Genomic DNA, 13,646 nt, shown 5'->3' with positions numbered 1-13,646 from the left:
AAGATGGCTGGTGACACATACAGGACAGAAGAGATTGAGTAAAGGAGGAGAAGGATGGGATGGAGCTGTGCCACAGGGGAAAGGAAAACAGCTGTTGCTCAGTTGAATCTGACAAGGGAATATATAATGTGAGAGCAGAGAGACCAACATGGAAGCAGCCAAAGTGGGGGAAAATGTGGGAGTACAATCCCAGGCACAGCTCTCTCCCGCTGTGCCGCAAGGTGAGGCCTCCTGGCATCCCCTCCTGTGAGCCTGAGAGGTGGGATCAAGAAAGCTCCAGTTGAATTACGGTATATATTTGATGGGCTGAGTTACACTAGTCTACAGCTCCGGGTATTCCCGTTAGAGCTAATATAGGTCAGTTCAGCTGTCGTTTGCACACCAGCTAAATGATTTCAAACCCTCTGCGCTCCGGCTGGCACGGGGCTCAGATGATTTTCACACTTCATTGCCTTAAATGAAGGTGACTGTTTTACCAAGGGCCATAAAACATCTGTCTCTGTCTCCACGGTGCGTGAAGCCAAGTCTCCTCTTCCAGGATAGAAACCTGAGAGGGCGAAATACTGTACGCCAGAGCTGCGTAAAATCACTTTGAGACTTAGGGCACCATGCACGCAAAGTCAGAATACGTGTGTGTGTATGGCATCTACTGTCAGTTGAATTGATTTAAATGGGTGTGTATGTGTGTGATACTTTCAGGTTGTAGGGTACTATAAAGTGTTTATACCCTCATTTGGTCAGTCTGTAGAGCCCAGCTGTCATGTTCAGCCACTCTGACTCAAGACAAACTGACATGACTTCATTATTTGGTGTCACTTTCATCCACCAAAACTACCACATTCATTTCAACAAAGAGAGGAAAGTTCCATTGCATATTTTGAAAACAAAACAAGCCTTGTAGTCCTGCTCCAAGTTTTTTTTTTTTTTTTTTTTGAGGCTTTGCTTTGGATATTTATAGTTCATTAGTTCACACATCAGCTTCAGTGGAAAAGTCTTGAGATGATCTCAGTGTATTTATTCTAGAGCATTTACTTGAATAGAGTCCTCTTCATCTGAACTGAAAGAGAGGCGAGAGACGGTGTAGAGAACTTGCAGCAGTGATGATCTGTGGTTCGTTAATGACAGTAAATCAGCATGTGGAAAGGTGATGCCAAAGAACTGCGAATACTGTAGAGATGCACTTCTTAATATTTATTTCCAAACACCAAACACACATAAAAATATCATGTTGCACTGCAGTTGAAAGTGAAGAGAGCGTGTTATGCTGACAACCCCATTAACCTACTCAGTTTCCCGGAGGATCATCCATCACAGCTGATGATCCAAGATCGCCGCTCTGCTGAGCCAAGCTTGAATTTCCACTTTGAGGGTGTTTCTCTTTTTCAAGCCAGCAGGATTACATTCTCTGGATATTAGTTGAAAACAGGATGACTATAAGGGTGAAATGTTTATTGAATGATGTGGCATTGTTTATTGTATAATCTGACATGTTTATTGGCCACCTCCCAGTGTTATGATGGATTTCCTCGTACAGTAAGCGCTGATTAATTGGTTGTGTTCTCTTGGGATGCATGTGGAGATAGTCTGCTCATGTCATGATGTTTTAATTGAAGGGATTAATCTTCAATGTGAGATTTACAGTATATTATATAATAGACTGCCACCCCAAATTGTGAGTAGGAATGACATTCGTGAAGCTGTTTCGAAATTCTCCATAACCTGCAGATGAAATTTATTAAAAGGCAGATCCATTTTTGGCTATATCATGGCACTGTACCATTTTCTCTCTGTTAGAATGAATGTTTGCTTTGATTGGGTATTAAGGTTATGGGTTTAATTACACTGTGGCTACATGTCATTTGATGAGGTAGTAAATCACTGTTTTTTTTTAGTTTGACAGGGTCAGAGTCACCAGTACAATTGCTCTCATGATGAATTTATATTCAAATAATCAGCCATTATTTTCCTCATTAGTCATCTGAAATGACTCGTTGCGGGCCCACACAAACACGCACAACATGACTTTGTGGCTTAGAGATTTTTTTCTGGCTAGCTAAATGTCAATAGTTTTCCTTTGTACTGTAGTTGATTGATTATTAGAGCTGTGACTGGATCAGTTCCTAAAGCCTTATTCATTTTACTCTGGAAATATTGATAAGTCTTAACAGTCCCTAAGAGGTGTGTGGGCCAAATGGCCAGGCTTTCGATGGGTTGTCGTGGGAGCAAGCCAGTGTTTTCTTGTACTGGAGTTTTAAAAACGTGCTGCCAGAAGTTTCCTAATGTTTCATATGCTCTGAGCCCCCCACCCTGTGAGCCAACCTCACTCGTGTTTTATCGGAAATATTGATGGGAGAAGCAAAACAAATGCAGTTTTGATAGGAAACACATAGCTGGAAAAGTGCAAGGGTATTTTTCAAATTCAGGGCTTCCCCCTCTTTTGCTGTCAGTGTCTGTTTTGGCATCTGGCAGCTGCTGGCATTATTCCTCATGCAAAGTTCCACTATTTCATTTAATGCTGAAATATGAGCCAAGGACATGTGCTGTGGAGAGTATAGTACAAGCCATAACCCAGGCAGAAAGTCAATTGTTTTAAGCCTCGAAGACAATGAGGGGTGCAAGTTTAAGCCTCCATAGACTCATTTGTGATTTCCACTGTAGACCTCAAAAAATTTAAATGACAAAAACAGAGCTTGTGGAAATATAATTAAATGTATGAATGCTCTAAATTCTAAGTTGATTTGAGGAGGATGTAAATGTTCAAAATAAAACACACTTAAATCTAATAAAAATGGGATTAATATGACAAACTTGTGTGTCACATCTACCCTGGTGGTTATTTATTGTTCTACATGTGTACTTGCCAACTGTCAGTCATAAGTCACACTTCTGGCCCAGCTGCCTTCATCTGAGTTTTCTGATATTGATTTGCATGCCTGTAATAAATTGACTAACTGTTAGCTTGCCAAGTTATTGGCTAGTGTTGAAGGCCACATGGCAGAGGCAAGTAATGAGAAAAAAATAAGCAAATTCATCAATTGATTGTGCAAGCAGGGACCTAGAGTTTGCTTGTCAGTTCACTCGTTATGATGTGCTTCATTGTATCAAGACTTGTTGCTTAAAATTTAACACAAGCTAGCTACAGCTACTAGCATACAGAGTTGTGATATTGATTAAAATGGCTTCTTCTTGTTTGGATAAAATGAAAGAAAAAGTTTCATTGTATTAGAAAAAGATGTTTGACAAATCAAAAAAAGTTTTATCAAATATTCCTTCCAAGTCTTCAGGTTTAAGAGCTCGCCTGTAAAAATGAGACTTGAACACTCACAGAAATCATCACATTTTTGTGCATTCCACCCAATATACAAGTAATCAACTGTGGGATGAAATAGTAAAATCTGCCACTCTCACCTACCTTTGATTTACTCCTGTTTTTGTTTTGTCCAACTGACACTCTGCAGGTCTCTGATCTTTACACGTGCATTTCAGCAATCGCAATGTCAGACCAAGTTCAAGCTGTCATGGTTGCCTTGGCCAGTAAAAATGAGCTCATCTGTAGCCTCTGTTGGCTCAAGATTACTATGCTCCACCCTTTTGTGCCTGTCCTCATCTAAAATCTGTCCCAAGGCTTGGCTGATTGGGTCTCTGCTCTGTGGAGGTCCCTTCTGGCAGGAAACGTGCAGTTTCTTGTAAAATGTGTGTGTGTGTGTAAGCGAAAAAAATGTCTGTGTGTGCAATGTATTATCTCATACCATTTTTTAGTCAAATCAAATCATTTGAATCATGCCTTGCTGACCTCAAGGTTTCATAAGACCTTGATTTTAAATTTAAAAAAACAGCATATCTGTTTCAAAAGCCACTTCTAAGAGCAGAAACATATCTTTCGCCTACAAACTCCTCATATAGAAGCTGCAGTGTCTATAAAAGTCATGTTCTCACCCAATTAGAAAGCACACAATAAAAAGTGTTATTAGGTACGTGCTCTAGTTTTGTACTCTATTAATAAAATCACCACTATTAACTTTTGGTAAAACCTAAACCTCAGCAGACATCTTAAACCAGCAGCAAGCCTGCTTTGACTGTGTGTACTCCTAGCGTGCTTGTTAAGTGATGGAGAGCAGAAGTGCTCAATCTCTTCCTTGTAAGCTTTTCTGGTTTTACAAAACAAGACTAAAATGGAGAAAGAAGTTTGTTTGAGGGTTGTAGGTACTGCACTTTATGACAGCTTTCCCTATGTGCTTTAGAAGCCATAGCCTTGAGTCATAAGTGCAGTGATCTTCTCAAAAACAAAACAAGAGTAAGAACCTACTTGAATGTTACATGAAACAACTGTGTCTTCTCCTGCCTTCCCAGTGAGACGTCAGAACATGAAAGTCCGTATCAGCGCCACTGGAGACACCATCGTGATGAAGTTTTTGCGTCCCAGCACTGACACAAAGCTTGAAGGCTACATCCTGGGCTATGGCAGCAGCATGTTCTCCAAACAGTTCATTCAGCTGCCTGAGAACGGAGAGCCTTATGAGAATGAGTTTGGTGGGTTCCACAAACAGACAAGGACCAGATGACTATGATGCATATGTGAATTGCATATTGCATATTTTGACTTTGACTGTTTGTGTCTATGGAGGCTCAGAGGATCTGTAAAACTAACCTCTAGTTCGTCTTTTTATAGATGCTGAGCCCAAGTACCTTATTGCTGTCCAGCCCATCCCAACCAACGAGGTGAAAAAGCAGTGCACAGGTAATGCTTCTACAAGAATTTCATAGGAAATTCAGGCATGAAAGGCATGGCCACTTTGGCATTGAGGTGGACATTAATGTTAATGTTCATTTGTTTGCAGGTAAAGTGGAACTGGAGAAGCCGCTACACTTGGTCATTGGGTCAGTGACGCCCACTTCAGTTCTCCTGTCCTGGGGGACGCTGCTGAAAACCCCCTATGAAGGCAATGTCATGAATGACTGTTTGGAAGATGGGTGAGCTTGCACACTAACACACGTGCACGTTGTCCTCGAGAGCTTGATTGTAATACCACATTGCAAATACAGAGAGACAGCTTGGTACGGATTCATCGATGTGCTGAAAAAAGAGACAATCACATGAATGCACAAGTGCATGAAGATTATTTTTCAGGCTTTTTCATTTCATGTCCACTGGCTGTATTGTAGTTTTGGAAAGCACAGAAACAGATGGTGGAAGCTTAAGTCACTCTCTCTCTCGCTCTCTCTCTCTCTCAGACATTTGTGCAGAGACTCTGGTATAACTGTATAAACAGTATATGACTCCCTTAAGTCTCTCAGGTTACTAAGCAGTGGATCCCTAACAGACTGTGCACACAGGTGTTTAGGAGAATCCGCCCACGTAGCGTACTGTATGAGAAAGTTTTCCTTCTCTAAATAAAATCTTCTAATTGAAACTTTATGCAAAAAACCATTTTGGAAGAATCTGATAAAAAAACTTGATCTCCTGCTCCGCCTTTTGGAATGAATCTCTTCTTGCTTTTATTTCTAATATTAGTTTCATGTGTGTCTTCTGAATAAAAGAATAGAAACATTGGTCCTTTTGTGGGAAGAGTTTTTCTGTCACAGCATCAACACTTTGACGTTGGAAACCTTGAGATGGACATTTTTGTATTGAGCGCATACATTTTTCTCAAAAGGAACATACAGTAAGATCAAACTCCCAACCCTGCTTGTTAGAACATTGTTAACATTGTTAGATTCGTATACAATACTGATTTTACAGTATCTAGATGTACTTCATTAGTTCTATTGTGACATTAAAGTGTGAATGTCCCTAAAACGGTTTAAATGCCTGGGAACTCCTCACAAGTCAGAACTGATAAAACTTCTTTAAACTTTTTTCTTTAAAGTTCTTGTTCATCTAGATATCACTTCACCTGGATGACTGAGATTCTTCATAGACAAATTTAGATGTAATGTTTATCTACATCTATAATCAGCATGCTCTATTCTGATCTTTCTTTGGCCCAGACACTACACAGTGCGTTATCGGGAGAGGAACAGGAAGTGGAACTACCAGACTTGCCCAACGAGTGACACAGTCATCGACAATCTGAAGCCCAACACAGTCTATGAGTTCGGTGTCCAGCCCAACACTAAGGACGGCACTGGAGTGTGGAGCAAGCCAGTCATTCACAACATCAGCATGGGGAGTACAGATGGTATGTTTGATGTTGGTTTTTCATGACACCATCCCTCCCTTTCCGGTTATCTGTGGACCAAAATATTTAGATGTTATTGTATGTTTAAGAAAAACTTTGCTAGATAATGTTACACATCCCCTTAGAAAGTATCTTTCTGTTTCTGTTATTTCTAGTCTTCACAGTCTGTAAAAACCTGTGCATGAATCTGTTTGTTCAGTTTATTACGGATCAGCTCTTTTGCTAATTGGGCAATGTTTTCCATCTTTTTTTAATGTGAACACATGATGGCAGATGCTGACTAAGTGTCTGCCAATTAAGTGGGAGTAATAACAGTGACATTGCGTGCCATTACGGTATCATATGAACCCTTAGATCCTGAATAGTGTTAGTGAATCATCTTGTGGTTTACTTGTGGTATTAACCCACTACTGAGGAACCCTCTTATTCAGTCATTTAATATGAAACACATCTTGAGCAAAGCATGTTTGAAATGTGGTTTTATTTAGCTCCCTCACTTTCTATTAATTTCCTAATTTTTTAAATCTTGTGTTGTGTTTCTAGACAAGGCCATCCGGAAAATCGTCAAACGTCCCATCAACCCTGTGGTATGTACTGGATGCACTCTTTTTAATTTCTTATCAAAGCATAACTAAAGCATCATAACTTAATATTATAATTTGGCCTTTTTGCAGTATTTTTTACGTAATCGTCATATTGTATTAATATGTGGATACAGGTGCTATTAGTAGTCAAATATGCTAAATGAAAGATGCGAGAGTGGTGTGACTGCAAAGGTACACCTCTTCTCAAAATGAATATTTTTGGGAACAGGGTGTGTATTTGGAACAAGAAATATACTTTAGAGTCCATGTTGTGCACTTTAGTAAGTGTATGTTATTCTCAGGGTTGTTTGCCTAATTAATTTTCCATCCAACTGCTGAATGGAAACAGCATCAGTGCAGCCAGGGTAGGCCAAGCCAAGAGAGCAGTCTGTAGCTAGCTAACTTCTGGAGAGGAATAAAAGAGAGAAAAAAAGAAAATGAAGGACAGCGAAGGAACGATAACACTGTGGAAAGGAGTTGTGAGGAGAAAGATGGCACGGATTTTCGGACAGTGCAGTGCTGTTGTATCATGTGCTGCTAGCTTCATATTCATAAAGTGTCACAGCTGCTGAGAATCAGACACAACACTTACCCCTCAAGAGGGAAACTTTGAATAACAATCTTCTCGCCAGGGAGTTTACCAATTCGACATGGAGTTGAAGGCCTAAGAGTTGTGCAACAAAGAAAGAGGCAGAAAAAAGATGGTATTGAAGACAGAGTGTACATTTAGAAGTAGGACATTTTGTTATGATGATACTTCCTTACATTACATTAAATTATATTTTTCACAAATTCTTCCATGTCTTCTTGTCTTTCGCCCACCAGAAACCCTTAACGCCAGGTCCACACTCCTTCCCCTTTGCTCCTCGCCATGGTAAGCCAATAGAGACACGCTGCTTTTGGTCAAACCCACTGAACCCTATTTAATACAGCAGCAGAATTTTTATAATGCAGTATGATTTATCGCTGCCCAGAAATGTCTGTTTCAGCCCTTCTCACTGACCCCTGCTTTAAGACTCAGCACTGGAAGAATTTTAACATGCAGGCTGGACCTCATCACATCCAGTCTCACGTTTTTAAATCTGCAGTTTTTGTTTTGCTGTTTTATTGCAGATTCCAAGACCAGTAAAGCTGTTTTCAAATTGTGTGACCATGAAGATTTAGCACGAGATTAATTATAAACAATATTACTACGTGGAGACCAGTATGCCAATATATAAACAAGATATATAAACAACTTCAACTCAGTTTACCAAAAGCTATGTTTATGTTTTTTAATTAGTGATTGAACCTACTTTTCCCTGGTTTAAAAATCTTTTAGTTTCCTAACCTTAACCATATTTTTCCTTAGGTGCCTGGCGTGGATATTATAAGAATAAACATTTAATAAATATTGCTTGATGTGTACATTATTGGCCCGATAATGTTGAAGAAAACTATATTGTAATGTGGGTGACATTATTTTTCCTCCAAAACATATTTTACTATTGTAATTTCTCTACCCAATTCTTTTTTCAGGACCCCGAAGGCATCTTCTGTGTTGACTTCTTGACATTAATCTCTCCTCCCTTGTCCTTGTCAGTTCTCCATAACAGGACCCAGGGCAGAGTGCCCCTCACCCGGAACATAGGCTCAAAGACAACTCTTGGTAATGCATTTTCTGACCTAAAGCTTAATTCTGAGGTCAGAAAAAATCTCGATGTTCTGTCTGACTATTACTTCTCTATCACTATCTTGCAGGAAATCTTAGCTCGTTGTTTAATGAACATACACTAGTTTTTGTACATTCTACAGGACATACAGCAACAAGCTTTTCCCAGATCTACTAACATACACTATATTTCTCAGCTCCACCCGCAACCACTAGACAGGATTCTCTGTCGACCCCTGGACCCACAGTGCCTTTGGTCACCAAACAGCAAATCGGTAAACAGTGAATAATGGTTTTAAAAAGGCTTCATGGCTCTCATTCCCGCTGCGTGCAATCATAGACTCGGCAGACTATAATTGAGAGGCTGTCGATAGCTGCATGAGCAAGAGTGGCATGCTCTGAACAAGTACAGTAGCTCAGCCCTCCCTGGATGCGAGCTGATGGTGTCAGCTGTTTAATAAGGGTAAGGTAGGTGGCCTTGGCTGCATGGCATTTTCATAAAACTACATAGTTCATAGTGATTTTTAATGAAGGTTTTAAGGTTCTTTTATATTTGTCAGTTATTTTTATAGTGATTGATTTTCAAGATCTGTTTACCCAAATGAATCACAGATTATAACTCAAACTGTAAATCACTTAGACAAGCCTGCCAGCCAACAGTACTATAGAGAACTGGAACATTAATACCATTTATCTAGAGTCACCACATGTCGTGGGCTCCTGTTCCCAGCCCCCCAGAAAGTGGTGACCTTTGATCAGCACTGACAACCTTGTAATCTTGCATTTCAGTCAGATCAGTCATATCTCAAATAAATGCACTGTCTTAATTTTCCCGTCTCTTATCTCTTTGCCGTTTGTAATTTCATCAGTACCAACTCCATCAGTCCATAACACTATTTATGTCCATATGTTACTCTGTTTCATTACTCAGACTTGATCTTTCAGTATGTACAGTATAATTGTTCATCACCATTTGTGCTGATTACAAACCTGAAGCTTTTGCTTTCAATGCAGTGCAGTCGAAGATGTGAAGTCTGCATGACAAACTGCATGCACCAAACATTCCTCTCTCCCCAGCAGGAACTCCAGCAGAATCTCTCTTATCTTCTTCTTTTCTTTCCCTTTGTCGTCTTCTCTCACATTCATCTTTTATTATATATATTGTATATTGCAATTTCCCTCAGTTGTTATTACATAAAACCAGAGTGTTGTCATACACATGCTGTGTCCCAATTCGGGCCTGGATATGTCCAAATACAATCGAATAGACCAATTATTCATCTTGTGTTCAAGTGAAACTGTAAACTTGGGTATCACAAAACCCAATTTGGTATTTTGTGGTACTTTGTTCAGCATTTGAGGTCAACTTTATAGTGACTAACTTGAGAATGATTGACCCGAGGAGCACCTGAATGTGCCATAGTTTTGGTGTTTGTGACGCTAGACTGTCTCATTTAGGAAGAGCTCAGGCTCAATCTGGCCCTCTGGTTCTCTGAGGGACCGACTGTCATGGGCCGCATTGTTGAGAGGATCCAGTCTCTGAATTGAGACACAGCTAGTCTTGATTTCTTTTTAATATATAAAGTGTAATTCCAGGAAAAAATCAGATGACCATTGTTGTGATTCCTGTTCAGATTCCATTGAATTAATCAACAATCCTCAAAACAGAGGTATTTTTAACATTACATGGCCATAAAGTTGAGTACAGGTACTAAAGGCCTAGAATGCCATGTTATCTATTGCTTGTTTGCCTTTCTGTTGTTTTTTTCACTATCTGTCTCTCTTATTTTCTGACTTCCTCTCTTTTTCTCTCATTCTCATCACTGAGATGAGCATCTGATCAGATTGAACAATCAATTTAGAATGGTCCATCAAAATCCCACAGCAAGCGATCAATCAGTGACTATTAAACCCTCATGTGTCATAGAGGCACAGCCAATGGATTTGGATGGCCGTCGCTCACAGACATCCTGGCTGTGGTAGCTGAGTCTGTCTGTAGTAACACGGTTGTTACATTGCAAATACCTCCATATGGTCTGTATGCCTTTGAAATTGGATCCCCTCTATCAGACTGGTGCCAGGTAGAAGATATTGTGTAACCTGTGCTTTAGTCCAAGATTATCTGTGAGATCTGTGAGTTCTCAGGCCAGTAGCTGTTGGCACTTCTGCTGATCTAAATTTCAGCTGTTCAGCTATTGCCTTTATGTCTTGCTTTTGTCATTTTCTAGATAATAAAATAACATTATGTTTTATTTCATTTTATAAAAGAACCTTTACTACAGAATATAATATTTGAAATAATATTTTACAGCACAGTGTTGTGGCATCATGGCCATATTTTCTCTCTCTTGCACCACCCAGGAGGAGGAGACCTCTCCAGATCTTTCTTGCCTCCTCTCCTGGAGGTCCCCTTAGCTCCCAGGCTACGCCCTCCACTACACATTTCAGCCACCATGGCCTCTGTGCTAGACCCCCAGACAAATGTGGAGAAATATGGAGGATATCCTCTGAGTCAACCACAACAAAAGCCCCAGTCCCAACCTCATGCACAACCTCAGCCATACCCCCAGCTACAGCCGCAGTATCGACCTACACCACAACCAAAGCCCCAACCCCAACAATCTCAACTAAAGCCCCAGACGAATCCTCAACTCCAACCTCAGCCAAAACCCCATTACACAACTCAACTACAACCTCAATCAACATCCCAGCCCATACACCATCCCCAAACTGAGCCCAACCCCCAACAGACATCCCAGCCCACTGTCCAGACCCTAAGTCAAACACAACCCCAACCAACATCTCAGCCCATACCCCAAAGCCAACCTCAATCACAACCCCAAGCAACATCCCAGCCCAAACTTCAGACTCAGTCACAATCTCAGCCAAAGCAACATCCCCAATTACAGCCTCAAACCACACCCCAGCTCCAGTCTGAACAACAACCTCATTCAAGAACACAGCCCAAACACCACACACACCCACAAACACAACCTCAACTTAAGACCCAGACCAAGCCTCATCTGCAAGTTCAACCCACTTCCAAGCCCACATTAGTGGCAAATCCTAAAACACCTCAACCAACACCACAGCACATACTTCAAACACAACAGGCACAACCAAAGACTCACACCCAATCCCAACGTCAACCACAATCACAATCTACAACTCAGCCACAAACTCAAACACAACCTCAACCAATGGCCCACTTCCAGCCCACCTTCCAACCACAACCTCAACCAAAGACCAACCCTCAGCCTCAGCCTCAGCCACAACCAAAACCAAAACCTGAGCCAAAACACACCAAGCAGCAGTCTAAGGCCCAACCACCTAAAACACCTAAACCAAAGAGTGATTTTTCCCAACCCAAGCCCAAGACACAACCTCTAGAAAAGAACCAACCCAAGTCCCAACCAGATCCTCAGTCAAAAAAGAAGCTAAAGCCACAACCTGAACCAAAGACCCCAACCAAGGATCGACCTCGGCCAAAGACCCGGCCAGGGCCTTCAACAAAGACCCAGGCCCATCCCGTACCTCATTTTCAACCCACTTCCCAATCACAACCCAGATTGGCTCAGACTCAGTCCCGTTCTGAACCTCTACCCGAGCCACACCCTGCATCTAGGCCCCGACCACAACCTCCTAAGACCAGGACCCACTCTGATCTCACCAAGGTCACTCCAAGGCAGGGAGTCCCTACGGGTAAAGACCCTACTTTCTTCCCATCAGAAATCCACACTTAAGTATTAAGACATTATCTAAAATTACATTTTAAAAGGGGCATATTAATTAAAATTTTTGTTGTATATGTATTGAGTTTTCAAAGAAAACTTGGATAGTTATTGTCAGAATCTAGTAAATAAAATCAGTTAAATTAAGATTTTCGGTTAATCTCAATGAGTTGCTAAAATGTTTAGCAACCTTCGATACCTTTATTAAATGTTCTCAACTGGTAAAACAAAGTTAGCCTGTGCAATCAATTTGTCTTCCAATCAGAGTGTGCTATTGTGTTGTTAGATGTAAGAGTTGACTCTTTATGAGTGTCAAAATCACAAAAAAATGCCCTTTCTAGTTACCATTGATTTAAAACCAACAATAATCTCATTGTGTTTTAAGAAATAGGGGTAGGACATGCTCCTTTTAAAAGTCAAATTATATTTGTATACATATTATCTTAAATAATAATGATTTAATAGTGTTGAGTTATAGTGAATAAATAGTGAGTTTTCTTTCATACAGCTCCTAGTCCACCAGAAGAGGGCAAGCCTCTACCAAGACCTGCCCTGGCTACAGAGAAGGCTGGTAGTTACAATCATGGTAAACACCATGACAAGTTTGTCCCATTACCATCTCTGCTTTCGTCAAGCCACCCATGGAACCCAACGCTTTCAGTTGTACTTCAAACCATTGGATGATGTCACCGCTTCCCCATCTCCATCTCCATTCTTACGCCCTACACACCCCACCCCATCATTGTCCCTGCCTCCATGTGTGCCTTCATTATCAGCCCAGAACACTCACCTCACTCCTGCCCATTCACAACCAGCGCAGTCTGGCTAACTTTTCTTTCTCAGATTTTCATTTATGCCTCTCTGTCATTTCACTCATCGTCCACTCTTCTACTTTCTTTTCACTGACTTGCACTATCATTTATTCCATCTAGGTAAAGCTATCAAGCTCGGAAAAGGATCAACCCTAACCTCCCCAATTGCCTTTCTGCTCATCTAGGTACTGGCGTCACCAGATCCTCCATTGCTGAAGTCCCTCGTTTTCCCATTAGCTCATCAGCTCCTCCAGCAGGAAGAAACACAACGCAGTCTCGCACCAGAGTTCCTCCTCATTCCACTCGTAATGGTGTCAGACCATACTCTCAACCCAAGATATTCCCCAGCACACCTGGGGGTAATGGAGCACTCACTTCCTTTCCTCTAAATCCCTCTTCCCAAGCAGCTACCTCAGATTATCCTCTCCTGTCAGCACTCTCTCATTCTTTTGTCTGCAGCTGTGCATCTACAGAAGAAGACAAACAGACTCAAACAGACTCTTGATTTAGCACATGATCTGTGTTTTAATTCATACAATAGAATGCCTGTACCTTTATCCCTCTCACTCTATCTTCTGCTTTATCTCCTGTTACAGTCCATGTGCTCTCCATGCTCTGCCACATGTGCTCTGTGGCCCTCTCTTTCGGTGTGTATTTCACACCTTTACCATGAGCAGCAGTGGCGTCTC

At 41.1% G+C, this 13,646-nt stretch overlaps 1 protein-coding gene and 1 long non-coding RNA gene across 9 annotated transcripts in view; one reads left to right on the top strand and one right to left on the bottom strand.

The window, feature by feature from the left end:
* Positions 1 to 13,646, top strand: part of LOC121906903 (target of Nesh-SH3) — a 33,183-nt gene that overhangs the window by 9,184 nt on the left and 10,353 nt on the right. For 2 of the 8 annotated variants that reach the window (XM_042426106.1, XM_042426104.1), the window contains 11 exons: positions 4,351 to 4,530; positions 4,670 to 4,738; positions 4,839 to 4,971; positions 5,989 to 6,179; positions 6,723 to 6,766; positions 7,589 to 7,637; positions 8,346 to 8,411; positions 8,612 to 8,689; positions 10,776 to 12,116; positions 12,654 to 12,731; positions 13,143 to 13,316. In XM_042426106.1, the coding sequence (XP_042282040.1) occupies positions 4,365 to 4,530; positions 4,670 to 4,738; positions 4,839 to 4,971; positions 5,989 to 6,179; positions 6,723 to 6,766; positions 7,589 to 7,637; positions 8,346 to 8,411; positions 8,612 to 8,689; positions 10,776 to 12,116; positions 12,654 to 12,731; positions 13,143 to 13,316 (2,389 nt within the window). In that variant the 5' untranslated portion in view covers positions 4,351 to 4,364. The remainder of the gene's footprint in view (positions 1 to 4,350; positions 4,531 to 4,669; positions 4,739 to 4,838; positions 4,972 to 5,988; positions 6,180 to 6,722; positions 6,767 to 7,588; positions 7,638 to 8,345; positions 8,412 to 8,611; positions 8,690 to 10,775; positions 12,117 to 12,653; positions 12,732 to 13,142; positions 13,317 to 13,646) is intronic. The other 6 variants (XM_042426105.1, XM_042426107.1, XM_042426108.1 and 3 more) reach the window with 6 other exon arrangements.
* Positions 6,184 to 7,609, bottom strand: LOC121906906. Its single transcript, XR_006098762.1, has 3 exons — positions 7,529 to 7,609; positions 7,356 to 7,427; positions 6,184 to 6,229 (listed from the first exon to the last, which is right to left on the bottom strand). It is a non-coding gene; the product is annotated as an uncharacterized LOC121906906 (long non-coding RNA).

This window comes from Thunnus maccoyii, chromosome 11 (assembly GCF_910596095.1).
Source record: "Thunnus maccoyii chromosome 11, fThuMac1.1, whole genome shotgun sequence".
Taxonomy (NCBI): Eukaryota; Metazoa; Chordata; class Actinopteri; order Scombriformes; family Scombridae; genus Thunnus; species Thunnus maccoyii.
Note: the sequence above shows the minus strand (reverse complement) of the source record. Positions and strands in the feature narration are given on the sequence as shown.